The 27197-nt window shown below is 53.7% G+C and overlaps 2 protein-coding genes and 1 long non-coding RNA gene across 10 annotated transcripts in view; 1 reads left to right on the forward strand and 2 right to left on the reverse strand.

The window, feature by feature from the left end:
• Positions 1–1171, reverse strand: part of PHF12 (PHD finger protein 12) — a 48074-nt gene extending 46903 nt beyond the window's left edge. For all 6 annotated transcript variants that reach the window (XR_012425442.1, XR_012425443.1, XM_074018893.1 and 3 more), the window contains exon 1: positions 450–1171. Coding sequence is in view for 2 of the 6 variants with exons in the window: in XM_005583278.4 (XP_005583335.2) it covers positions 450–515 (66 nt within the window). In the remaining 4 variants the exon portion in view is untranslated. The remainder of the gene's footprint in view (positions 1–449) is intronic.
• Positions 89–14285, forward strand: LOC141408771 (uncharacterized). The gene is made up of 2 exons (XR_012425444.1): positions 89–249; positions 13545–14285. It is a non-coding gene; the product is annotated as an uncharacterized lncRNA (long non-coding RNA).
• Positions 4789–27197, reverse strand: part of SEZ6 (seizure related 6 homolog) — a 51294-nt gene continuing 28885 nt past the window's right edge. Inside the window, exons 4-17 of one of the 3 annotated variants that reach the window (XM_005583276.5) lie at positions 18934–19129; positions 12858–13043; positions 10700–10868; positions 10400–10566; positions 9594–9788; positions 9229–9367; positions 8920–9116; positions 7843–8037; positions 7242–7433; positions 6939–7136; positions 6603–6641; positions 6236–6353; positions 6045–6147; positions 4789–5863 (exon numbers count right to left, since the gene is read on the reverse strand). In XM_005583276.5, the coding sequence (XP_005583333.3) occupies positions 5834–5863; positions 6045–6147; positions 6236–6353; positions 6603–6641; positions 6939–7136; positions 7242–7433; positions 7843–8037; positions 8920–9116; positions 9229–9367; positions 9594–9788; positions 10400–10566; positions 10700–10868; positions 12858–13043; positions 18934–19129 (2124 nt within the window). In that variant the 3' untranslated portion in view covers positions 4789–5833. Of the gene's footprint in view, positions 5933–6044; positions 6148–6235; positions 6354–6602; positions 6642–6938; positions 7137–7241; positions 7434–7842; positions 8038–8919; positions 9117–9228; positions 9368–9593; positions 9789–10399; positions 10567–10699; positions 10869–12857; positions 13044–18933; positions 19130–27197 lie in introns of all 3 variants that reach the window. The other 2 variants (XM_005583275.5, XM_045376186.3) reach the window with 2 other exon arrangements.

Consider the following 27197-nt stretch of genomic DNA (forward strand, 5'->3'; position numbering starts at 1 on the left):
AACAGCTTCTTCCAAATGGGGAGGATCAAGGGTAGGGGGATGGGAAGAGGGTGCGCGGTTCCCTTCTTGGCCACTTCCTTGTATGGACAGTGGGGGACTCCAAAGCCTGGCTCTGGAGAGGCCCGAAGCCCGGTACCCGGACGTGCTGGGGGAAGCACAAAGGGGCCAACAAGAAGGGGGTGGGGAGGCCTGCCGGTGCAACGAGATGGAGTGGGCTGGCGCCTGGGGAGAGCGAATCGAGGGCGGCGGGTAGGTGAAACTGCTGCAAACGTCCTCGGAGGCTGAGCTCAGCCCCCTAAATTGCAAAGAGGGGAGGGAGAGGCTAAGTGAGGAAGAATCCCCCTCCCTCGGTTCTCTGGGCGCTTCGAGTTTAGGACCGGCTTTGTGGGGCGGAGGGCGGAGGTTCCCTCCCGGCGCTGGGGGAAGGGGATGAGGAGGGCCACTCTTACCTCCATCAGCCCCCCTGATGTGTCCAAGTCGTACACGATCGTCTTGGTCTCCATTTTCTCCCACATTCATCCACCTCCCGGGCTGGGTGCTCTCTGCTCCGGCCCCCCCAACCCCGGGGGGAGGGGGGAGGTGGGGGTAGGGGGCGCTCCTGACCCCGGTCCCGCTTCTTTTTTCCCAACACGGGTCCCGACTTCCTCGCCCTGGCTCCCCCCCACCCCCCGGCCCCCAGTCCCCGGGACGACAGCGTCCTCCCGACGGGCCGCGAGGGGGGAGCAGCCCCTCAGTCCCGGCCCGGCTGCTGGCTGCACAGTGGGTCCTGGCTCCAGGGGTCAGGCCTCGGCAGGGCCTAGTCCCACAGGCTAAAGCCGGCACTGGCGACCGCCGGTCCGGCCGGGAAGGCTGGCGGGCGCTGCCATCCCGGGGCTGGGGGTATCGGACGGGGGGGGGTAAGAGGTTAGGTGAGGTTGTGGTACGTGAGGTGACTGGGGGGAGGGTGATGGGGGGTGGTCCCCGGGCTCCGCCTCTCGCCGCCGCCGCCGTCTGCGTCCCGGCTGCCGCGCACTTGGCGCAAACTTACCGCGAGCGCCCGCAAAGCCACCCGCGCAGGCGCCCCGGGATCGGCGCTCGCCGCGCGCAACCGCAGTGACAGCCGGCGGCCTGGCTCCCGCGCAGCCGCGGTGAGGGAGTACCCCCCAGCGCGCAGCCGCGCTGGCATTCGTCTGGAGGACCGAAGCCCCACCTTTCTGCCGTGCGCCAGCGCACTGAGACAAAAGGGCGGGACCTGAGGGCTCGCGCAGGCGCTTGGGAAAGCTTGTAGGGGTCAAGGCGCAGCCGCAGGAAGCCAGGGACTCTTCATCCATTGGTGTTTGTGTGCAAACTAAGAAGACTCCGTCCTGCGCAGGCGTGTTGGGAGTGCTCCCCTCCCACTCCGTAACACAGAAGCCTCCCGCGCAGGCGTATTGTCTTCCGCAGGCCCTCACAAGAAGGCTGCTACTTTCGCCATTTTGGTAATGGGATATGGGCTATCATGCCCTTGGAGTCCTCAGGCATGAACAGAAAGGAACAAGGTGTGGTGTTGGATGGAGCTGGTCGCCTGTCGGTGACAGCAGTGTTCCTAGGGATGTTGTACTGGACTGTTCGGTTCTAGCATCAGGTGTGGCTGGACCAGGCCACCATATTGGTAAAGAGAAAAGCCATTTGCTACAGAAAATGACGCTTTTGGTGGCGTGTTGGATGACTGTGGTTCCTAATTCTCTCCCGTCCTGACAGTTAATTTTATCAGTTAATTGTATCCTGAGCATCCCTGCCTTGCGTGGTGGTGGCACTGTGGAGAGTTCCGCCTGCCCGTTACCACCCTCTCTTCACCACTGTCCCTGAGATCTGCTCTTCAAGAGGAAGCCTAAAGCGGAGAGTTTGTAATCCTGACAACGCCCAGCTACCTGCGTACCCCGGACTCCAACTCCCAGATTGCAATGCCAAAGGGTCTAAAGGGCGAACGGGGGGGGGGGGCGGTCCATTGCACCCTGGGAGCAAGAATCGCGATAGGGCTGATGGATTGTGGGAGCTGTAGTTCCATGTGCGTGCGATGCACTCTATGGTAGGATAGACCCAGGGAAGAGTCATTTGCCGGCCAGGAAGGGATACTTTTGAGAGCGTCAGTGCTGCATGCCGGGATTTGTAGTCTGAGGGCCCGCCTCACGTTCTGGGCGGGGATTCATGCTCCTTTTCAGGGCGCCAGCTCCTCCCCTTGGTATCGCCGTCAGAGATGGGCGGTTATTGCTGCCTGAGGGTGGATGAAGCAGTGGAGAAGAGAACTGCATCGTTGTGCTTGACACTAAGGGTTTAGTTGGAGTTGTTGCTTCGTAACTGTGCTCGGCCCAGTTTTTAAAATTTTTATTATTTATTTATTTATTTTTGAGACGGAGTCTCACTCTGTCGCCCAGGCTGGAGTGCAGTGGCCGGATCTCAGCTCACTGCAAGCTCCGCCTCCCGGGTTCACGCCATTCTCCTGCCTCAGCCTCCCGAGTAGCTGGGACTACAGGCGCCCACCACCTCGCCCGGCTAGTTTTTTGTATTTTTTAGTAGAGACGGGGTTTCACCGTGTTAGCCAGGATGGTCTCGATCTCCTGACCTCGTGATCCGCCCGTCTCGGCCTCCCAAAGTGCTGGGATTACAGGCTTGAGCCACCGCGCCCGGCCTACTCGGCCCACTTTTAATGTTAAGGGACCCTTAGCATTCTCAGAGTCGTAAAGCTAGAAAGGATTTAGAGACCATCTGATTTAATCCCCTCGTTTCTAGATGCACACGGAGGAGCAGTGATCTGCCTAGGTCACATAGTGCATTTATGGCAGACCTAAGAATTAGATTTCTTGATTCTCAAACCAGACACTGTCCATTACACCATGTCGACTGTGTGTAAGGAATTGCTGTGCTTTCTTTGGGTACAGTAAGGAGGATGAGTTAGGTAGAGTAGGGATGTCAGTGTACAGAGTCTTAGGTTTCTGTTTTCCTGACTTTTCGCTTTTCTGATGACCCTCTTGGTGCCTGGAAAGAATGATAAGGTCGTGGATGGTGGGGTGGAGAATGTCATGTGAATTGGCTGCTCTCTGCTTTCTGCCAGCCTGAGCCAACAATAAACTTCAGTGGCTGTGGACCAGAGATGTGGCCCTCAGAGAGGGGAGGGCTGAGCTAGATTGTTTGTATGAAAGAGGCAAGATTTTCTATCTTCTATGGCTATACTTTATGCCACAGGCTCTCAGAGGTTAGAACCTCATGTGCCCTCTCTCTTTGGCTTTTTTTCCTACTGCTCAGGGCCCAGCTGTGCTGCTGTGTCAGCCTGAAGGCATTATGGAACAGATAAGTAAGCCATTGGTGTCCATCCACTGAACAAGGCTTTGCTTTGATCAACACCATCAGTTGCAGCTGATAATAGGAACTATGGGCTAATAGGGAAATAAGACTTGGCTCTGTTGACAAGAGCCAGGGAAACTTCACACACCTTCTTCTTGGAACTTGGAGGATGAGGTTAGGCCAGTGGGGCCAAGGAATGGTGCCACCTTGGAGAGCTCCCGCTCTGACCGTTCAGGGGGGATTGAGGAGCGAGCAGGTGGGATACAGATGCCTTTGGAAGTGACCTCTTGTGGCTAATCTAGGCACTGCACTCTGCATTGACAAGAGCTTCTCATCCTTCAAGGTGGCTTGTGCTAGAGCCAGGGGTAGGCAGCATGAGTGGTCAAGACTTCCCTGTTGGAACACTGTAGAAGCAGAAGGCGCTGGTTGCTGCTATTATTTCTTTCGTGAATTTTTCTCTACTGGTTTCTGAACTCCCATATTTTCCTGTTGCCTGCCCCTTGCTGTTACTCTTGGAGAGCAGTGACGCAGGGCACACCTCTCAGCATGGAATGTGCATACTGGGGGGCGACGCTGGGCACTTTCCATCTTGGTAGGTACTGGGGCCCATAGGGAAGGGGCAAACTTAAGAAGATCCTCCCAGCCACCTTTTTCCAGAGGCCATGATTAGGGCCTTTGCCTAACTTAGGAGCCAAGCCCCTAAGCTGCATTACCACTGCTCCCGACAATCTGTTTTCTAACGCCAAGCCAGATTAGGGCTTCATGTTCTGGGGAATCAGTCTCTGTTTCCTATTCCAATTTCCCAAGCCTTGCTTACTTAGAAATAAGGGGAAGGAGAGCATCAGGCTTCCTGAGCCTAGTTAGCATTGAGAAGGGCATCAGTGGCATTGAGAAGGGATTTGGGAGTGTGCCAGCCTATAGTTCTGGACCTGGTAAGAAGGGGGAAATAAGGCATTGGGTGGATGTGCAGTGGGGTTCCTGGGCTCCCACATCCCTGCAACACCAGCCATTGGGGCCTCTGATTTTGCCTGCCATCTGTTGCACTGTCTCTTTTGCGACAGGGGACCCTGTTCAACTGCATGTAACAATTTGTTTTAAAATAAAATCTGAGCACTTTGGGTGGCTGAGGTGGGAGGACCACTTGAGCCCAGGAGTTGGAGACCAGCCTGGGCAACATAGTAAGACCCTGTCTCTACAATAATTTTTGTTTTTTAATTAGCCATGTGTAGTGGTCTGCACCTGTAGTCTTAACTATTCAAGAGGCTGAGGTGGATCACTTGAACCTTGGAGGTCAAGGCTGCAGTGAACTGTGAGCCAGCCACTGCACTCCACCCTGGATGACAGAGTGAGACCCTATCTCAAAAACAGTAGTAATAAAAATCTGAGGATGACTGGTTGGTGGGTCTAGCATGCCTTCTGGTCCTGAAGTCCATATCCCATTTATCTCTCACCTCCTGTCCCTCCAAGAAAGCATCATTCACCTGGCCATTGCTTTTTTTTTTTTTTTTTTTTTTTTCCAAAAACACCATTTTAGTAAGGAAACAAGAGAAATAAAAGATTGTTCTCTGGCTGGAGCCCAGACCCCATATAATACATTACATGTACAAAGTGGTTTTCAGCTAGCTCCTGGGTGTCTCTCTGGGGCTCTCCTACCACCTGTTCCATGCCAAATTCCTGGGTCCTTGGACCTCTGCTCCTCTCCAGAATATGCCCACCCCCTCCCCTTATCCCGTAACACAGTGGCCAAGAGGAGAGCCTGACAAGTGGCTGGAATTGGAGGAGGGAGTATTGGGATGAAGATGTTTGTAACAGCCAAATAAACATTGGAGGAAAGTCTCCCTCTCCTCAGGGTATAGGGCGGTCATGGAGAATGGGGTGTCCTGCTTTGGTGTGGAGCATGAGTGCCCAGGGAAGCCCAACCTGAGGTGGGGGTATGGTCCCCCTGAACCCCTTAGGATCTCCTAGAATTACTGCCTCCACTGGGACAGGGCAGGAGGTGGAACTGTCCAGAACTTTAGAGAACTAGAGACCTCCCAAGAGGCTGATGTTGGCATGCCAGGACTACCCAGAGGTCACCATTGAGAGGAGTTTTGGCCATTGGTGATGGCCCTGTGAGGAGCACCCTGGTGCAGTTTCCACCATGGTCAAGTTGACCCTGCTGCAGGTTGCTATGCCAGGGCAGGATGGTGGTCATATGGAGAAAGGTACTCCTGCTCTGCTTGTGTGTTCCAGGCTGGTCCAGGGCATGATGAGGCTCAGGATGCTGGCTGTTGATGCTTGTGCTCCAGCTGTGTTCTGTCCACAGGTAGATGCCCCCTGACATGGGCCCAAAGAAGGGCCCCTAGTGGGCAATGACACCAAGAAAATAGGCCATGGTGGGCATTGCAGGCAGGGAAGGGCACAACTTCTTGAGGGATTGGTGGCATCTCCTCCCAGGTGGTATGTACAGGAGGTGGAGGGACAGCAGGAAACAAGGAGCCTTGCTGCTGGACTGTGGTGCAGGTCTGAGTTGGCTTCCCTAGGCTGCCCCCACCTAGATGGAAACTTCATATTCTCTCGTCTCCTGCAAAGGAAAGAGACTGCTGGGAGTTGGAAACTTGTATTAGGTTTGCCAGGCCATAATTCACCTTCCCTAGGAAAAGGAAAAAAAGTGAGAGGGCTTGGCAGGACCCTCAGGGTTATCTGCCCAAAGAAGCAAAGAACTGGGTCTTGGATAAGGTGGCAAGGTTGGCATGGTTACTTACTCCAGTCTCGTAAGTTGGATTGTCAAATGCTGACTCTACGGTAATGCGGTTGTAGGGGCGGGGGCGTGTGCGGGGCAGCTGCAGGGAGCTTTTTCCCTGGAGCCTGTGGGGCAGAGAAGCCTGTGAGTCAGGAGCACTGGGTAGGAGTGAAGTATGCAGGTATGCAGAGCAGAAAGAGAAACCAGACTCACCTGGAGAAGTAGAAGTATACACCTCCTACCAACAACACCATCGCCACCAGTGGCAAGAAGATGGCAGCTGCAATGTGGGCAGCATCCAGGGTGCTGGAAGCAGCAGGCGCCTTGGCAACTGAAGACACAGAGGGTGGGACTGGGGCAGAGGTCTCTGTCACTTGGATCCCATATTCTCTCACCTCTGCCCAAGGGCATCTGGCTACCAGCTCCCTCTAGCTGACTGGGTGCAGGGAAACTTTTTACCCTGCTAGGCCCAAACCCCTCTCTTTCTCTGCCCTCCATCCTTGGGAAGCCCATGACCTGGGAGCCGTGAGAACCAGGACCAGGGAGACCACTTATGTGGCCCTCAAGGGTTGAGACTCACCATCCAGGCTGCGGCTGTTGTAGAACCCATCCAGAGAGGCTGGAACAAAAGGGGAGGGCCAAGGGCAGTGGGTGAGCCCAGTGGCCCAAACCACTAAGGCAGGGAGCAGAGGTAGTGGGATGATCATAGGAAGGATTTGTCCAAGGAGAGCCCACTCCAGCATTTGTCTTGGTGATGCCAGATCAGAAGGATCTGGCAGAGACTGGGGAGACCAAGGGTCTATTCTATTACTATGAAGGTGGCATGGGCAGGTGGTTCTGGTTCTCAACATTGGACATCTTTGCCAGAGCAGCTCTATGGGCCAGGGAGGGTTTTGAGGAGTGACAGGGCACTCACCAGCCTTACAGATGGGTGGGGGGTCACTCCAATGTGAGGGGTGCCCAGGCACACACTTGATGCTGGCCTGGCCTTTCAGCACATAGCCAGGGGCACAAGAGAAGTGGATGGTGGCCCCTGCTGGATGTAGCCGCTTCTCAGGACTTCGGGCACCATTCTCAGGGGCACTGAGACCATGGCATGGCTTCAGCTGTTCCACTGCAAAGCAGGCAGAGCACAGTGAGGGTGTCATGCCCTTGGCCTCCAAGGCAGCATCTTTTATCTCCAACTAGAGGTTTTCCTTCCTACTCAACTGACACTTACGGAGACATTTAGGGGCCCGGTCACTCCACTTGGGGCTGCCGGCCTGGCGATCATGGCAGGTGAGGATGGAGGTGCCCGTCAGCACAAAACCCTGGTCACAGATATATTGCACGGTGGCCCCCACAGGAAACTTGGGGCTGGATATGAGGCGTCGGCTGTGCTCCACATCTCCGGGATCATGGCAGGAAGTCACTATGGGTAGGGGATGATGGGGAGAAGTAGCCCAAGGAGAACTAAGCAGAGGCCAGTCCACCCTGACTTTGTTCCAGGCCAGCTAACTTCTTCATGTCATATGGGTCTACCCCCTATGTGTCTGTCCCTACCATTGTGCTGGTGTGTCCCCGCCATTTGTCCCCTTTCCATCTGTTAGGTTCGATAAACACTGATTGGCCATCTACCAGGAATGAAATACTTAGAGTACTTGGCTGATAACACCATGAAAAGGTATCATCCCCATTTCACAGATGAGGAAACTGAGGCTATAAGAGGTGAAGGAACTTTGAGGATACTAGCTAATAACAGCTACAGTCTGGTTCAGAATCCAGGAGAGAGGTGTGGAGGTTGCATTGGGAAGGGGAGCATGGGGAACAGATATACTCACCCCTCTGGCATGAGGGCAGGTCCTCACTCCAAGTCAGGTCCCATTGGCACATGAGGACACTGGATCCCACCACCTGGTAGCCAGGGTAGCACTGGTAAGTGACCACAGTGCCGTGCACTAGATCAGGCTGCGATGGGCTCTTCCAGCCATTGGGAATCTCAGGCAGCTCCGGACATGTGTCATTGCGGGGCACCTCTGGGGGCACAGAGGCACAAGATGCAGGTCCTCGGCCAGCACCAAAGTGACTGTCCCCCTCATCTTCAGGGCACTCTGGCTCCTTCTAATTTGTCCTGGACCTAGACTGTCCTGAGCGGGCTCAGTTATCCATTCCTCTCTTCTCAAGGGCCCCTCCTTGACTGCCTCTGACATTGCTCTGTCTCCTAGATTCCAGGGTTAGCATTTAATCTTTGGCCTTACTTCCAAAAGCACCTTGACCAGTTCCTTAGGCCTGAGAGATGGGGCCAGGCAGGGTGAGGGAAATTGTCACTTCTATGAAAGATTGTCTGAAAGAAGCCAGCACCTTTCCTTAGTTCCCCCATTTTTGTTTGAAAGTTGTTCTGGCCAGGTGCAGTGGCTCACACCTGTAATCTCAGCACTTTGGGAGGCTGAGGTGGGCAGATCACTTGAGGCCAGGAGTTTGAGACCAGCCTGGCCAACATGGCGAAACCCTGTCTCCATTGAAAATGCAAAAATTAGCCAGGCATGGTGGCATGCACCTGTAATCCCAGCTACTCAGGAGGACGAGGCACGAGAATCACTTGAGCCCAGGAGGTGGAGGTTGCAATAAGCAGAGATTGCACCATGGCCTGGGTGACAGAGGGACACTGTCCCCCCCACCAAAAAAAAAGGAAGAAAAAGAAAGTTGTTCTGCTGCCTACCCAAACCCCTCTTGCCACTTCAGAATTCTGGCTCCCCCTCAGGGCAGATGGAGAACAGGACTAGCTTCCTCTGGGTGATCCCTGGTGCTTTTGCAGCTTCCTCTTGTCTGAGAGAGCATTCAGGCACCTCACTGCCCTGGCCTCTTTGACTTGCCATGGCTTGCTGTCTGCACTCTGAGTAGGGTAGGGACAAGCTCACCAAAGAAGTGGATGACGAAGCCCTGCTGGTAGCCCAGCACTGAGGTCCCGGGGTCCGACTGGAACTGAATGGTGACATCAGCCATGGAGGTAAAGAGCTTGAAGTGGCTATGGGGCCCTGAGTACTGGCCCAGGACCCGGGCTGTCAGGTCATCCCCATCATAGAAGGTAAGTACATCACCAGGGCCTATGCGCAGCCTGTGGAGGAGGAGCGTCAGGGCAGAGCTGGCTCGGGGGCCCGAGGATGGGCTGGACAAGGGATATCCCCAGACCTCAGGAGTTGGCTCAGCCTGAGCCGGTAGGCACTCACACTCGGACGTCCAGCATGATGCGCTTGTCCTCTTCCACATGCACACCCCAGATGCAATCCTGTCCACGACCGTAGGGCTCTGGCCAGTTGGGAGAGAGCACCACACCAGCTGAGTCTGTGATCTCCCCGCTGCACACGGCTGGAAGGCAAGGGAGGTCCAGAAGGGTCTTTTCCAGCTTACCATGGTGTTGTTTACCATCTGCCCACAGGAGTGCCCACCAGTTGCTGGGACCCCCCACCTCCTCCTTGGAGGAAGCCTGAACCACGCATATCACAGGGCCTCTGTGGCCCCAGGCTCTGTGGCTATTCCCCTGATACCCACCCTGCTTTTTGCCTAGCAGGCCCATCCACTGGTGCCTACTGACCTCGGCAGGCTGGCTCTGTCTCATTCCACTGGGGGTCGTGGGGGTCAACACACTCGATGATGATGGAGCCCTGCTCCAGGGTGTAGCCAGGGTCGCAGCTGAACTCCACAGTCGTACCCACAGGGTAGGTGGGTGCGCTGCTGCTGAAGTTGCCGTATTTGACAAAGGGCTCATAGCAATGGCCCTGCTGGAAGGCTGTAAACCACAGGGCCCAGCCTAGCTCAGCCTTGACTGGTATTAAACACAGTGGGCAAGAATCCCCCTACTTCCCTCCCCAGAGCCTTTCTTTTCCTGGGTACGAATGACAAATATATGTCCTGGGGTTGGAGCAGAAAGGTGATGGAGGAGGAACAGCCAAGAGCATCCATCCCTATTATGCTCAGGAGGCCGTCTTGATCACCATGCTGTTCCCAGTGCCTGGTTTTCTGCTTAGTACACAGAAGGTACTCCGTACATGTTTTTTGAATGAATTAATCAATGCATACATGCATAAATGGTTCTACAATGTCTCCTACAGCAATTCTTTCTTAAGGGTTGAGGCCTTTTTTGCTTTTCAGAATCTGGAGAATTTATTCCCTTGGACCACAGGGACTGGGTCCAGGCAGAGGTTTCCTGCAAAGCTGGGGTAGGGATCCTGGACCCAAAGAGAGGGGCAGGGAAAGGGGGCCTAAGTACCGAGTAAGCAGGGGCTGACTTGGAAGGAGTGACAGCATGGAGGCAGAGAGGGGTAGGGTGTGGGAGAAAGACCCTAGGCCCAAGCCCATTCCCCTGGACCCCCACCCCCAGTGAGGCCCCAGCAGGCTCACCCTCATAGCGCAGGGCCATGCCTGCAGCTGCCCCGCTGCTGTCAGTACTGAGCTCGACAAAGAAGTGTTTGCCAGAGCTGAGCAGGCCCTCAATGGGCAGGTATTCCACCTCATAGGAATCATACACCGGTGGGGCCTCCACGTTGTCCCCATTGCGAATGATGAGCCTGAACCAGGAGAGTGGCAGCTATGTAGGCTGGTGGCTGACCCAGAGGGGGTGTGGCCCCAGGCTTGGGTAGCGTCCCTCCAGTAGGGTATTACCAGGCCAGGCACTCCCATTCCACTAGGACAGCCCCTCACCTGTCATCATCCTCTGCCAGGGAAACCTTCTCAAAGTGCAAGTGTAGCCGCTGGCCCTCAGGAGCCTCAAGCAGCCAGTGACAGGTGAGGTTGTTGCTGTAGTTGCCCGGGAAGCCTGGAGAGACGATGCGGCCAGTGGTAGCGTTGCGGATCACTCCGCCGCAGGCAGCTGTAAGACCAGGACAGGAGGTAGCCTAGGCCCCTGCCTGAACCCAGGCAGCCTAACATGCCTTCCTCCCTTTCCCAGCTCTGCTTCCTCTGCTTGGAGCAGCGGGGACCTTGCCTCCCTGCCATCTTTGCTCTCATGGTCCTGAAGGTAACCTTTTAGCCCTGTGAACTTGCATCTCCAGGCATCTTGAGCTCCAGAATCCTGCCGCCTAACCTTTCACACCCTTGGGGCTCACCAGGGCATCTCTCTTGACTGTGGGTAGATGTGTCACTGCCTGCTTGTGTGCCCAGGTAAGTCACTTTCCCTCTCTGCTGACTTCTCTAGAAGGCCGACTCTTCCCCAGGTGGACTTTATTAAAGCCCTTACTGTGGGCTTCAACCTTCTTGGAGTTAAAGCTGAAAATAACATTCAAGCCCTTTATGAATCCAACTCTCTCTAGACTCTGCTTCAGTCCCCTCTCCCTGCATACCCTCTCCTTCAGGCACACTTCACTGTGTCCTCACTATCTCATGCTATTTCATGCCTCCACACCTCTGCATATGCTGTTCCAGGAATCCACCCCACTTTCCCAAACTAATATTTCTGAAATCCTTTCATCCTGTCTCCTTGGGAAGCCTTGCTTGTCTCCTCCCTCATCTTGGAGTAGCTTTCTGTCCCTGAGGCCCCTCCACCACTCTGCCTTTACTCCTATTGTAGCATCCTCTGCACTGAGCTGCTTGCTGGCCTCCCCGCTAGATCCTTGAGGGCTGAGAATGCATCTGTGTTATTCATCTCTGGTTGTGCCTGGCACCCAAGAAGAATTTATAGAATGAAATAAGATTCATCGCTGGATTCAACGGTGGCTGAAGCCTGTAATCCCAGCACTTTGGGAAGCCGAGGCAAGTGGATCACCTGAGGTCAAGAGTTCGAGATCAGACTGGCCAACATGGTGAAACCCCATCTCTACTAAAAATACAAAAAAGTTAGCTGGGTGTGGTGGCATACACTTGTAACCCCAGCTACTCTGGAGAGTGAGACAGGAGAATCACTTGAACCCGGGAGGCAGAGGTTGCAGTGAGCGGAGATCATGCCACTGCACTCCAGCCTGGGTGACAAAGGGAGACTCCATCTAAAAAAAAAAAAAAATTCAAAAGCCTAAGCCCATACCCACTAAAAAGAAAAGCCCAAGTTGCCTTTCATACTGCAAATGAAATACTGCGTCTTCCTTTCTCCAACAAGCCCCCTTTCATTGGTGGCAATCCCAGACCTGATCACTCAGGACCAGACCCGGGAGTTCCCTTTCCCTTTCCCCAGTTCCCATCAGTTTCTGGAACTTCCCTCCTCTTCTTTCCCCAACTCACAATGTAAGTTCAAACTGTCTTGCCTGGCTGGCCTCCCAGCCATCTCCTGAGGCATTCTAAGCCCCTCCCTTCTCTCATAAGCTTCAACAGCTCCTCAGCCTGTATCTTGCCCCGACACTCAAGGCCCTCCCATTGCCCTTGCCACATTGTCTCAGACTTCAGCCAAACCTGGCTGTCTTCTGTGTCCCTAAACACCCTCACCTTCCTGCCTCTATGTCCCTGCCCACGTTGTTCCCTCCATCTAAATGTCGAACCTGCAGTGCCACCTCCCCTAGGAAGCCTCCTAAATGTCCAGCTAAGAATGATTGTGCCCTGGCCTCCCAGGTCACTTTATGTCTTTTCATTGGTGCTTTTTACTTCTTGCCCTGGAAATTGGTGACCTCTCTGCTTTCTCCTTTCCCCCTTTCCTGGAAATGTGGGTTCTTTGAGGGCATAGTCCCTGTTTAATTCAGCTCTGTATACCTGTGGTGCTTTCATCTAGTAGATGCTCAGTAAGTGCAGGTTGGATGAATGCCACTGAGGTGCGCGGCCATTTTCTGGCGTCCTTATGAAGAGCAAATTAAAGTGGCAGACAGCAATAGAGAGCAGGGGGGAGCCCCCACCTCACTTCTCTGCTCGGCACTGAGCCCTTTCGCCTGGGGACACTCACCGATGCAGACGGGCTCCTTTGAATCCCAGAAGGGCTGGGTGGCATTGAGACAGGTGAGATGCCTGGCGCCCTTCAGCTGGTAGCCAGTAGCACAATGGAAGCGGGCACTACCCCCTGGGTGGAGGCTGGTGACAGTCACATCTCCATAAGCTGGACGATGGGGAAAGTGGCAGCTCAGGAGATAGGCTGCAAACAGAGAACGGGCGACACTGTACATGTGCAGGGTGGGGGCGGGAGCTAAGCCATTGGTGGGGGAAGGTCTGCTTCAGTCTGCCTGGAGGTGTCATTTGGGGCCAGAGGAAGCACTAGGAGTTCCAAAACGACTCCAATCTCCTCCCTAGAAGGTGTCAATGATATTTCCGGCAGCCTGGGCTGGTTAGTGGAGCAGACACAGAGCTGGAAATTAGAAGGGTTGGGTTCTGGCTCAAACTTTGTGACACTTTAGGCAGGTTATTTAATCTTTTTGTGTGTGTTTCCTCATTTGTTAAATGAGGTTTAAAATCCCAGCCCACCCACAGGGTTACTGTGAGAATAAATGGGATAGTATTTTATCTTGCTTGGTATCCCTGGTACCCAGCTGATAATATATCTTCAATATATGCTTATTGAATGACTCTAGACATGAAAGCACTCGAAATAGTGAAAAACCTATACTGATGTAAAGTGTTGATACTGTTTTTCCTTTAGGGAATAAATATGAATTGCAGCAGCAAAGACTGAAGTCAGACGGTAAAGGCTTTCCCAGTATTCACTGAGAAATGCTAAAAAGCTTGATGCCAATGGCTGTGGACTTCTTTTAAAACAGAATGGCGGCCGGGTCGGTGTCTCATGCCTGTAATCTCAGTACTTTGGGAGGCTGAGGCAGGTGAATCACCTGAGGACGGGAGTTCGAGACCAGCTTGACCAACATGGATAAACCCCGTCTCTACTGAAAATGCAAAATTAGCAGGACATGCTGGCACATGCCTGTAATCCCAGCTACTTGAGAGGCTGAGGCAGGAGAATCGCTTGAACCCGGAGGTGGAGGTTGTGGTGAGCCGAGATTGTGCCATTACATTCCAGCCTGGGCAACGAGAGCAAAACTCCATCTCAAAACAAACAAACAGCCGGGAGCGGTGGCTCAAGCCTGTAATCCCAGCACTTTGGGAGGCCGAGGCGGGCGAATCACCTGAGGTCAGGAGTTCGAGACCAGCCTGGCCAACATGAAGAAATCCCATCTGTACTAAAAATACAAAAATTAGCCGGGCGCGGTGGCTCAAGCCTGTAATCCCAGCACTTTGGGAGGCCGAGACGGGCGGATCACGAGGTCAGGAGATCGAGACCATCCTGGCTAACACAATGAAACCCCGTCTCCACTAAAAATACAAAAAAAATTAGCCGGGCGTGGTGGCGGCGCCTGTAGTCCCAGCTACTCGGGAGGCTGAGGCAGGAGAATGGCGGGAACCCGGGAGGCGGAGCTTGCAGTGAGCCGAGATCGCGCCACTGCACTCCAGCCTGGGCGACAGAGCGAGACTCCGCCTCAAAAAAAAAAAAAAAAAAAAAAAAAAAAAAAAAAAAATTAGCCGGGCGTGATGGCAGGTGTCTGTAATCCCAGCTACACGGGAGGCTGAGGCAGGAGAATCGCTTGAACCCTGCAGGCAGAGGTTGCAGTGAGCCGTGGTCATGACATTGCGCTCCAGCCCGGGGGACAAGGGCGAGACTTCGTCTCAAAAAAACAAACTTACAAACAAACAAAATCCAGAATGGTGGTAGGCTGGGGCAAGGTGGGAGGGTTGCTTAAGGCCAGGAGTTTGAGACCAGCCTGGGCAATATAGTGAGGTATCCCCATCTCTATAAAAATTTTTAAAAAAATAGCCAGGCATGGTGATGTGTACCTGTAGTCTTAGCTACTCAGGAGGCTGAAGTGGGATCGCTTGAGCCTAGGAGTTTAAGGCTGCAGTGAACTATGATTGCACCACTGAGCTCCAGCCTAGGTGACAGAGTGCATCCCTGTTTCAAAAAAACAACATCAAACAAGAAAAAGATAGGGACGACGGCAGGGAGGCAGTGCACTGCCTTCATGGAAGTTGCAGGAAGAACAAGTTGCCCTGGGAAACCTGGTCGCTTTGGAATTGTCATACCAAATTTGACCAAATGGTGGCAGCAAATCCTACAAAACTACCTGGCATATCCAGATCCTGGGGTCAAGCTGGGGTGGTAGCTAAAAGGCTCAACCGCATGCAGTGGCTCACTCCTGTAATCCCAGCACTTTGGGGGGCTGAGGCGGACGGATGGCCCGAGGTCAGGAGTTCAAGACCAGCGTGGCCAACATGGCAAAACCCCATCTCTACTAAAAAAAAAAAAACAAAAATATTAGCTGGGCACGGTGGCAGACGCCTCGGGAGGCTGAGACAGGAGAATCGCTTGCACCTGGGAGGCGGAGGTTGCAGTGAGTCGATATCGTGCCACTGTACTCCAGCCTGGGCGACAGAGTGAGACTCCATGTCTCAAAAAATAAAATAAAATAAAATAAAATAAAATAAAAGTGAAGATCCGGCCAGGCGCAGTGGCTCACGCCTGTAATCCCAACACTTTGGGAGGCTGAGGTGTGTAGATCACAAAGTCAGGAGTTCAAGACCAGCCTGGCCAACATGGTAAAACCCCATCTCTACTGAAAATACAAAAAAAATTGATCTGGGCGTGGTGGCACCCGCCTGTAGTCCCAGTTACTTGGGAGGCTGAGGCAGGAGAATTGCTTGAACCCAGGAGGCAGAGGTTGCAGTGAGTGGAGATTGTGCTATTGCACTCCAGCCTGGGTGACAGAGCGAGACTGTTTCTCAAAAAAAAGTGAAGATCCTGGCTTGCCTCTGAGAGGTGAGAGCAGAGGCCTGGAGGGGTCAAGGAGAGGCAAGAGGCTTGTGCTACAGAGCCTGATAACCCCTGGGGTGGTCAGAAAAGTGAGGATTGTCTAGACTGAAGAACTTGGGTCTTGGGGTAGGGGGCAGCCCCACTGATAGTATCAGGTAAATGGGAGGAGAGGTCCATGCAAGGTCTCTGTTCCTGGGTGCCTTTGTGTGAATAGAAAAATGGGCCCTCTTTCCTCCCCCCATTAAAAAGAAAAAGAAAAAGGGGCTGTCTCTGTGCAGAGCAGGGTCCATAAATTTGAGTTTTATGACTTTCACCTGTCCTGTTACTAGATCTGTGAAAGTGGGAGGAGAATTCGTCCTCTTCTGTCTCTCACGGGGCTCTGGAAAGAATGGTCAGTAAGTGGCTAGTTGTGCTTGGCAGGCAGTACAGGGCAGTGCTCAGCAGGTGGACTGTGGGTCAGACTGCCTGGGTTTGAATGCAGGCTTCTTCCCTACGTGCTGTGCCACCGCGGACAAGTTACCTAAATTCTCTCTGCCTCAGTTGCCTCATTTATCCACCCATTTTCAGTATTACATCCAAGGTTGTGAGGTTAAGTGAGAAGACATATGTGCAGTTCCTGAACAAATGCCTAAGACATCAGCCTGCTGTTATTGTTTGTAATCTTGATTAATAATAGCACCTCACATCTGCATGTACCTTCCAGATTCTAAAATGCCTCCACACTCTTCTTTCTTGATGTCTACAATATGCTTGGGAGGAAGGCAGGCAAGGTAGGGGCTATTAGCCCATTTTCAGATGAGAACAGGTTCAGAGAGACCCTGTGCCCTCATCACATAGCAAGGAAGCGCTAGACCAGGAACTTGAAGCTCCTGGGCTCTGGAGCCTTCTTGCTTTCCACCACCACCCCACCTGCATCCCCATTTGAAGTAGAAACTTGGGTTCAGGAGTCAGAGAAATCTGAGAGTAACAGACAAGCCTGCTCTGGGTTGTTGTCCAGGGCAGCCACTCACAGTGACCTGGGGAGAGATCCCAGGCCAGGATGGGATGGGGAAAGGGGTGGGGGGCACCACGCCCAGAGTGGCGGAGGTTAAGAGGTTAACTGATGCCTAGTGGGGTCTAGACCAGGCCAGATTCAGGCCCAGCATTTCCCCCTACATCTTCCCCTTTGAGTTCTTATCACAACTCTAGTAAGGGAGGGCCCTCATTTCACAGATGAGGAAACTGGCCTGGAATAGGGTGAGGGTAGGAGGCTGGGGGCAGACAATGAAGACCCCAGACTCCATAGTAGTTAAAGTACCACTTCCCAGGATGAGCTTCCTCCTGTTGCCATGACAACCGTTCCCGGGGAGCCTGCACCACTGCAATCTGTTGAGTTATTTTCTCACTGGAGTCTGTTTCTGGAGCCAAGTCCAGTGCCAGGAATGCTGGGGATGGAGGAGGGGAATGTCTGTCAGGGCCGTCTGCCTCCCCACCCTGCCTGAGGCTGTAGGAAGGGAGTTGGAACTTGGTCCTGCGATGAGGCCCTTGTGAGGGCTCATCCTTGGGACCTCCAACATCAGCTTGGACAGCTCCAGCACAGGTGTGGGTACTAGGCCCCTCACCCCCTCTTATGGCACCCTCTTTCTCTAGCCCACAGAGATTGGCGTGTGAGCACATGCTCCTCCTGTTCCCATCTCTGGGATCAGGGCTAATTACAGCCTATAATTAGGGGAATTACACTCATTAAGGCAAGAGCTGATCATTGACAAAAACTGGGCTGACGAGGGAGGGCTTCTGGGAGCTGAGAAGGAGGCAGGACCAGGCCAGCTCTCCCAATCCTTCCTTGGAGGTTGCTCCCCCTTGCTGGGCCTCCAGCTCACTGCCATTCAGCCACCTTTGTCTGGCCCGACAGAGAGGAGGTCCAGAGTTTTGTGCAAAGGAATTTGCAGCAAGAGAGAAGGTTACCATGGCGTGAAATTATGCCTGCTGCCAGGGAGGATTGATGAGCCATTAGGGAGGCTAGCTGGGCCGCCTAGACGTTTCACCCTTGCCTCAGCTGGCCCCTTGCCTCTGCCAAGCCACTCTACAGCCCCATCCACTTCCAGGCTCCCTGCTGCTATGCCAGACTGCTCCCTTAGTTTGGGTGGAGGGCTGAAGGTGGGGTGAGTGCTCCTTAGGTGGGGTTCCAAACAGCCCCATCTCCAGAGTGCTGGCTCTTCTGCCCAGCTGTGGTCCCCTGCAGGGCCACAGAAGTGGTCCATGACAATGCAAGACAATCCCGTGATTGTTCACACCAATTATTTCCCTATTAGTTCTCCCTAGTCTCAACTAGTTAACCCATGCAAAGGATCAAGCTGACTTTGTGCTCAGAGAGGGGGATGGGTAGGAGGGACACAACTGAGAGAGCTTCGAAGTCCTGAGCCCCTTTTCCTCCCTTTCCCATCCTGCCAGTCATGTAATACTGGTTTCCTTAATGGAGCATGTGCTAAGCACTTGACGTGTACCATTTTGCTTAATCCTAACCATGACTTTGTGGGGTAGGTGTTTTGGTTTCATATTACAGCAGAAGGGTCAGAGAGGTCAAATGACCTGTCCAAGGTCAATAGCCAGTGAGGAGATTCAAACACAGATCTGCCCATTGCCTGAGTCTGTGATTTTTTTCATCGCATCATGCTGCTCCCTTATTTCCAGAGGTGTTCTGAGCTGATTGGGGCATGGGCCAGGTCAAGGTGGGTGAGGCAGTTCAGGAAGGGCAGTCTGGCAGCTAAGACCTCCAGATGGTCATTGTCAAATCCCTTTGACCTTCACCCTCTTGCATAGGGGGAGGGCTTCTATTGTTATTGCCTGTTTAAGTGTCTGCCTCCTCCTAAGAAAGAACTCCTTGAGGACAAGGACGTTTTGGTGCATCCTGACATTGCCAGTGTCCAGCACAAGCCTGGCAAAGAGCAGGTGCCTAGGAAAAGTTTGCTGAATGGATGAATGAGGGACAATGGGCACACCTGGAGGCTGCCTGATCCTGAGTCAAGACCAGCTCTCTGCAGGGTGGTGGGTGGAAGAGAGAAGATCCTGGAGGTTTCAGATGTGCGATACTTACCTCCAATTGTCCAGAGCTTCACTGGACACTTGTGCTATGTGTCACTAGCCCCTCCCTGCTTCTTCCCTCTAGGATGTAATTGCACAGAGACCCGTCTCTCCCGCAAGGAGGGCAGTGAGTCTGGGCTGGTTCCGCCTTCAGCTACCCAGGCCTTACCTTGGTAATGGAAATGGAAGGTGCCAGGGCCAGCCGGTGGTGGGAGGCTCTGGAACCTCAGGGCCGCTTGGTGGGTGGGGCTGCGGATGACTTGACCCCGTAGCAAGAAAGACTGGTTGGCCAGGGGCAGTGGGTCAGGCCCCCCCAGGCCCTCCACAGTCACTGTCTCCCCTTCCCGGAGGCTGATATTCTGGACCTGCCGGTGGAGTAGAGAGAGGAAAGCAAAGCAGTCAGGCTTCTTCCTGCTGCCTGGATCCTGCAGGCCCCGGACAGATCAATCCTCAATGCCCCTTGAGCATCGGAGCCCCCAGCCCCTAAGCCGGGCACTTCAGCAGTGTAGGAGGAGCTCATCACAGTGTGAGACAGGACCAAAAGTTCAGAGACATTAATTATCCAAGGTCCCATAGAGATTCTTAGAAGAACTGGGATTTGTAAACACATCTTTCTGTCTCCACAGATTTTCAGATACACCAGCTGCTTCCTGTCCTTCCCCTCCCTGGGCTCTGTTTTCTCATCTGTAAAGTAGGGATGGGGGAGGTGTGTTGAACCAGATGGAGTCCGATGCCCTGGTCAGCGGTATGAGGTCTTAAGTGTCGGATCCACGTGCCCAGCTTCCCCTGGACATCCCTGTTGGATGCTTCACACCCAACCTGCCTCATGCTAGGTGACTGTCTTCCCCCAGCCAGCAGTTCACCTGGGAATGATCTTGCTAGCTCCCTCCGTGTCCAAATCAGAAAATGGTATCTTGCCTCCTCCCTCATACCCAATCAGTCATTCAGTCCTGTCAACTGGATCTCAAATCTATTCATTACTCTTCATCCCCACTGCCACTTCCCCAGCTCATCGCCATTACTGCGCACTACATCACTGCAGCAGCCTCCTGGCCAGCCTTCCTGCCTGTAGGGCTTAATCCACTCCTCCCTCTACAGCAGTATTTTCTGAGTTAACAGTCTTAGATCAGTATTTTCAGCAGTTAACAGTCTTAGATCTGTTGCTGATCATGGTGCTTCCTTGTCTAAGTCCTCCAGTGGCTCCCTATTGAGTCCATGAAGCCCATAATATGTAGTCCAAACTCCTTGCTTAGCCCTCAAGGCCCTGCCCAACTTGGCCCCTGCTGACTGTCAGCCGGGCCTTACACCACGCCCCTCCACGTGTCAGTCGTGATTCTCTGTCTCTTTTATCTGAGCCTCTTTCTCCGATCCTTTCCCCTGGCTGTCACAGGCTCCTCTGCTACCATGCTGATCTTCAGGCCCTCAGTCCCTTGAGCATCCTTCTGGGCTCCATGCCTCCATTCAGGCAAACAAGGATTGGACAAGGACAGACTCTGCCCAAAGGGAAATTAGCAGCATGGCTTGATAGAAGGAACACTGGATTGATTGGGAGCCCAGAGATGTGGGACCTCATCCTAACCATGTGATCTTGGACAAAAAAGCTGCTATTTGAACTTCAGTTTCCTCATTTTATAAAACGAACTAGTGGAGTTCTCTGCTACTTAAAACGTGGTTCCTGGACCAGCAGCATCAGCCTCACCTGGGAACTTGTAAGAAATGCAGAATCTTGGCTGGGCGCTGTGGCCCCGCCTGTAATCCCAGCACTTTGGGAGGGCGAGGCGGGCAGCTCACCTGAGGTTGGGATTTCAAGACCAGCCTGACCAACGTGGAGAAACCCTATCTCTACTAAAAATATAAAAATTAGCCGGGCGTGGTGGCGCATGCCTGTAATCCCAGCTACTCGAGCAGCTGAGGCAGAATTGCTTGAACCTGGGAGGCGGAGGTTGTAGTGAGCTGAGATCACGCCATTGCACTCCAGCCTGGATAACAAAAGCGAAATTCCATTTCCAAAAAAGAAAAAGAAAAAGAAAAAGAAATGCAGAATCTCAGACTCCACCTCAGACCCACTAAAGCATGCTCTGCATTTTAACAGGATCCTCGGGCAACTCAAAAGCTCTGATCTACATGGGCTCAAGTTTTCTACCATGTTGCTCTGAAGCAGGGTCTTCAAGGGTTCACCACCTGGTTAAGTGGCATCAGTGAGTCACCAAATCCTTCCCAATCTTATTTCCCAAATACTCCAATGGGTTCCTCTTCTCTATCCTTTTGTTAATGTCCTGGCCCTAATTACCTCCTGCCCATTATTTTTCACTTGAGAATGGCTTTCTGTCTGTCTCACACTTCCCATCCCCAACTCATCTCCTGCTGATTTCAGATTGCCCAGAGGACACGGTCCAAACTGCCCAGCTCACATTTGGTGCCAGTGTCTCTGCAGCCCTCATTAATGTGCACTGCAGCCACAGACCACCCCTCACTTCCGCACCCTGGGCATCCACATATGGGACTCTGTCGGGGGCAGTGCCTTCCCTTCTTCCTCTCCTGATGAAGCTGGTCATCTTTTCAGATCTCAGGGCCACATCCTCTGCCTCCCAGCCTAGGCCAGGCAGTCCTTCTGTTTCAGACTCTCCCCACTGGCCCCTGCCCATCTTGCTGTTAAAGCCCAGGGTGGCATGTTGGGTCACAATGCCCTCTTCGCTGGCCAGTCTCAACAAAGATGTGTGGAGAGAGTAAATGTGTGGGCTGCTGGAGGAACATTCCCCATCAGATACCTGTGAGCTGAGAAGCATAGAGGATGCTGAGCCCAGCCAGGTCCAAGGAGATGGCTGCTGCGAGGCTCAGGGCCCCTCAGACTGGGTGCTGAGAAGAGATGTGCCCTGGGGACTTCAGAAGGGGCAGCTGGGCAGGGAGAGGTCCCTACCCCTGCCTGAGAGGAAAGACCTGGTGGGTCTTTGGGCTGAAGAGAAGGCTCAAGGCAGGGTGCTGGAGGCCGAGGCATCTCCTCTCTGTGAGAAACTCCCCACCCAGGCACGTTTGGGCGGAGGCTGCCTGACCATCTGCTGGGGACATTCCTCAGGGAATTCCTGCAGCAGGCGGAGGCTGGATGAGGTCCCTTCAAACTTGGAGATTCTGTGATTCTAGAGTTGGGAAAACAAGACTCACACACGTGGAATCTGTAATTATCGAGAGATGCCAGGCAGCATATAATTCCGCCTTAAGTGGCACCGAATGCAGGCAGCAGGAATCCTCGGGGGGAAGAGCGAAGGGCTTAGAGGCTCAGGGAAAGCGCCTGAAGCAGGTGGGTCTCAGAGCGCCTTGAAGAGAGGAGCACTGGGAGAAGGAGGAAGGGAGGATGCTCACTACAGGGAAATTACCACGAAAGCAAAGGCAGAGAAGTATTACTAGAAATTAATTTGGATTTTCTTCCTAGTTCCCTGTATACCTCTGGCTTGACCTCTAGCTTCTTGCTCCTCATCTTGCTGCTTTGGGGGACCAGAGAGAAGCTGTAGTGACAGAGTAACAACAATTGCCATCATAGAGTGTGTCAAACCTTGTAGTAGGTGCTTTTCGTCCTCACCACAGTTCTATAAGATAGGTGGTAAAATACCCACAAGTAAACAGAAGCACAGAGAGGCTAAGGAACTTGCAAAAGATCACATAGGGGTTAAGCAGTCTTGCCTTGCTGAGACAAGGCAGCTCTCTATCCTCCCAACTTCATGGGGGCATCTTCTGTAGAAATAGACATCTAGACATCTTTTTTTTTTTTTTTTTTTGAGATGGAGGCTCGCTCTGTCGCCCAGGCTGGAGTGCAGTGGCCGGATCTCAGCTCACTGCAAGCTCCACCTCCCGGGTTTACGCCATTCTCCTGCCTCAGCCTCCTAAGTAGCTGGGACTACAAGCGCCCGCCACCTCGCCCGGCTAGTTTTTTGTATTCTTTAGTAGAGACGGGCTTTCACCGTGTTAGCCAGGATGGTCTCGATCTCCTGACCTTGTGATCCGCCCATCTCGGCCTCCCAAAGTGCTGGGATTACAGGCTTGAGCCACTGCGCCTGGCCTGACATCTAGACGTCTTTATTCCCAAGCTCCAGCCCCGCCAGGTTTAGCAAGGAGATGGGTCTTGGCTTGGCCTGGCTTTTTTAAGATGTTGGGATTTGAGTTCCCACCAGCCACCCTTGCTCCTAGCAGTCTGTAAAGCTGGGAAGACTGAGACTGAGACCTCTGGCCCCTTCTGGTCTGGGGGAGGCATGGCCCTTTCAAGCTGGCCTGGCTCCCAGCCCAGCTTGGTGGTGAGGGTTGGGATGAGAGTGTGGAATGAAGTGGCTCCTATCCAGAAGGCTCCCTGTTCTCAGTCAGAGGCTGTCTGTGCAGCTCTGGTCCCCTGGGTTTCAAGCACCCTCTTGCGGGTCTGCTGCAGTGGCTGGAATGTAATTTGTCACTTGTTTGAGGGCCAGGCTGACAGGGGCCAGACAGGGCTGGGTGTCAGACAGGAGGGGTGATGAAGTCTTGATGCAATTTGCAGGCATCCGTAGAGCTTGGGAGACAGATTGAAATGTCAGCTGTGTTCATGAGGGCTGTCTTCCATATCCATAGCCAGTGATAGGAGGGGACTTGGGGGCCAGGCAGGGGGAAGACAGAAGCAGGGGGAGCTGAGGACAATTCCTACAGGACCCTGGGCTGTCTAACACTGCCCTGCTTCCAGCAGACCATGGGGTCAGCTCAAGGAAGAAATATAGCCACTTTGAGAGGCTGGCCCTTTCCAGCATGGGAGGTGGGAAGGATTCAGGTTGTCTTCTGCCAACCCCTAGATCAACAGCCTCATCTGGCCTGTCTGTCCCCATAGAAGCTGTCAGTCAGGCCTCCAGCACGTGCCCTAATGGCGTAACCCACAGGTGAGATGGCGCTACGGTTTTTGTACACATTTGCACCAGTACAACCCAGCATAGGCAGATGAGCTCTAAGATGACTCTTGTGTGCGATCCCCACCCCCAGATGCTGGCTACAGGTCTCCTAGTCTCTCTTGGTCACCATCACCTGTGTGTACTCAGACACAGACCCACTTACAAGCACACAGCCCCTCAAACGTGTCCTAGTATGTGCAGGCCCTCACACACCTGTGCTCCCTCCCAGCAACCATAGGATGATCACAATTTTCCCATAAGAACCTTCGCAGTTTTCACATCCATTATGTCTTCAGCTCTCACAAAGCCTCAATAAGGAAGACAGGGCAGGCTGTTTTCCTGCACTTTATAGATAAGGGAACCTTGAAATCAGAGAATTTGAGAGATCCTCTTTGGTCACACCGCGGGTCCAAGACAAAGCCAGGACTCTAGGCCAGGACTCCTGATTCCTGGTCCAGTGCCCTGTCTTGTGTGCTTGGCAATCCCAGGCCCTCCCCAGAACTGGGAGAATTCCAAGTGGGTGTCCCCCAGAATCAGGCAGGGCTGACTTGGAAAGGGCATCTGGGGCAGATCCTGACAGGTGCCCGTCTCCACCTGGGCCTCCCACTTTGAATTTGCCTTGTGCCACAGACAGGCCTATCTCCTGGGTCAAGGGAAGAACAAGGGCTTTTGAGTCTTGGATTGAATCCTGGCTCCATCAATGACCAGTTGAGGGGCCTTAGGCAAGTCATATGACCTCTCCGAGCCCCAGTTTTGCCTGTGAAATGGGGATAGTTCACCTACTTCATGGGTTTGTAAGGATTTGGTTAGATCCTGCCAGGAAGGGTTTTAGCACAGAGGGGCACAGTGGTAGTAGTCATCTTCCCATTTAATGGGGAGATGTGGGCCACACCCTGGTAAAACCTTGGCATTTGCAGCAGAAATGATAGCTGGCTATGAACTTACTTTACCCTCAGGTCTGCCAGGGCTCTGCCTGGGAGGCACTGTACCTTGGAGCCACCCTTTCCCTGGCCCAGGCTCTGCAGCTGCCAGGAAGCAAGCAGCAGAGCCAAGAACCTGAGGTGCCCCTGCTCAGTCAGGCCTATGAGGGAGCTTGCTGACCCCAGAGAAGGAGCTACACTCAAAGGAACTGGCTAGGAGGAGCCAGGTGCATCATCTGATTCAATCTCCTTTTGTAGAGAGGTAAACTGAGGCCCAGAGAAGGCCAGGGATTTAGCTCACAGAGAGGTGGGCCGCAGAGCCAACACTGAAACCCCAGTCTTTTTTTTTTTTTTTTTGAGACGGAGTCTCGCTCTGTCGCCCAGGCTGGAGTGCAGTGGCCAGATCTCAGCTCACTGCAAGCTCCGCCTCCCGGGTTCCCGCCATTCTTCTGCCTCAGCCTCCCGAGTAGCTGGGACCACAGGCGCTGCCACCTCGCCCGGCTAATTTTTTGTGTTTTTAGTAGAGACGGGGTTTCGCCGTGTTAGCCAGGATGGTCTCGATCTCCTGACCTTGTGATCCGCCCATCTCGGCCTCCCAAAGTGCTGGGATTACAGGCTTGAGCCACCGCGCCCGGCCTGAAACCCCAGTCTTACAAGACAGAGTCTGTGCCCTTCTGAATTGGCATTTATCCAGAAAACCTTATGGCGTAATGTCTGTTTTAGGGATGAGGAGAGTGGCCAAAATCCATGGGGCTAGACCTGCCTGCACCCTATCATCCCTCTTGGATGAGCCTGCCTAGAGCCAGGAAATACAAAGTTGCCCAGAAATTTCACCCAACTGACCCCCTACCCGATGCCCACATCAGGCCTGGTCCTGACCTGGCTTAGAAAGGCAGAGTATTCTGCTATCAAACTATCAGTTGGCCTGGCATGGGTGAGCTGTGTGCCAACAGAGCCACCTGGGGCATGAGGGCAGGGACTGTGGGCAGCTGTGCCCAGGCTCCAGATGGTACAGAAAGCAGCCAAGCCAAGATGGAGGCTGGCAGTGGGAAGGCTCTTGGAATGCGAAGTGTAGACAGAGGCAGGCGCCAGGCCCGGAAAGGCCTGGAGCCCTCAGGGGGACACTGACTGCCTGGGGAGGGGCTGGGACCCACATGGGCCATGAGGCTCATGCCCACCCATCCTGAAGGAGCTTCTCTGGACCTTTCAAGAAAGAGCCTAGCCCAGTGCCTGATCCCCAGATGAAGCAGGCAAGCCTCCTTGGATCACAGAGGGCCTGACCTGGCCTCCTCCCTATGGACAGACCTTGGGCCTTAGAGGGCATCAATAACTGCAGCACCATCAGAGGAGGTAGGAGGCAGGAGATGAAGCAGGTTATGAGAGGCTGTGGTCCAAGCCATAGAGAGTAGGGCTTTTAGGGATTCTGGTACCCCGAGGCTGGTACTCCAAAAAAAAAGGGAATTGAGAAGGTCTTGCTCAAGGCCCCAGACTTTAGGCAAGGGCTGTGGTCTCATGCTAGGGGCCCAGTATGGTGTCTGGCGGCTTTGCTCAGGGGTGTGATTTGTGGGTCCCCAAGACAGTCCTCTCCTCCATGGCTCCTGTCACTCTCCTTGCCCAGACTTTGTCCCATCTACCTGCCCTCAGTGATCCCAGTGAATTCATAGCATGGCGGGTAGGGAATTCTCCATGATGGAGGGAAGCCACAGGCAGTCCCTTCTCCCCAAGCCTGAGAAGCCATGGGGAGCTCTGTAGGCCTTCCAGCTGCCCACCCATCCCGCCCCCAGTGTCCAGCATGGCCTGACCCAACTGTCAGCCTGGGCAGAAGGACGCTGCTCTTGGGCTGAGCCTCTGGCAGGAGTGTGATCCGGAAGCCCTTACGCTTACCCTCTGCCCCTACACAACAAAGCCACCTTTCCAAAACAGCCAGGGCAGCCTTCAAGAGCCAGGCCTGCTGCACCTGCTGCTGCCCAGGCCAGATTTGGCTGCTGGCTTCTCATCCTACAGGTCTCAGGCCAGGTGTCATCACCTCCAGGAAGTCTTCTCTGACCCCCAGGCTGGTGGAGTGTGCCCGTCCTGTGCTTCCCATCCCCATTCCCGCCAGCACTGGGCATTCCATGGTCATTGTTCTTTCTTCCCTACTAATCGTGAAGGTCTGTGTCCCCAGTGCCCAGCGCAGAGCGTGGCACGGAGCAAATTCTCAATGTATACTTGTAGAGCAAATCCACTCAACAAAACTCATTAGTTAGTGATTAACTGACCGACTTTTGGCAAATCCCTTTTCTTGCCTGGGCCTCAGTTTTTCCAACTCTCCAGTGGGTATTGGTGTGTAGTGTAGAAATTCTTCAGGTCCCAAGTGGCCTGGGTGGGGGTAGAGGTTGCCAGAACTAGCCCTGGAAGAAGAACCTTAAATCCTGCTTAGTTCTGGCTGATTCTGTCTCTTGCTCCTTCCCCAAATTGGGTGCTGACCCAGCTCTGGCCACCCTGTGCCCGCCTCCCCTCCATGGCTTCAGACTATCTCAGGCCATCTGGGCCGACAGTGTCCCCAAGGACCTTGCCTCCATGGTACCGAGGTGGAGGGTGGGGCCAGCATCTGCCACATTTCCTGACAACAATCCAGG

This window comes from Macaca fascicularis, chromosome 16 (assembly GCF_037993035.2).
Source record: "Macaca fascicularis isolate 582-1 chromosome 16, T2T-MFA8v1.1".
Taxonomy (NCBI): Eukaryota; Metazoa; Chordata; class Mammalia; order Primates; family Cercopithecidae; genus Macaca; species Macaca fascicularis.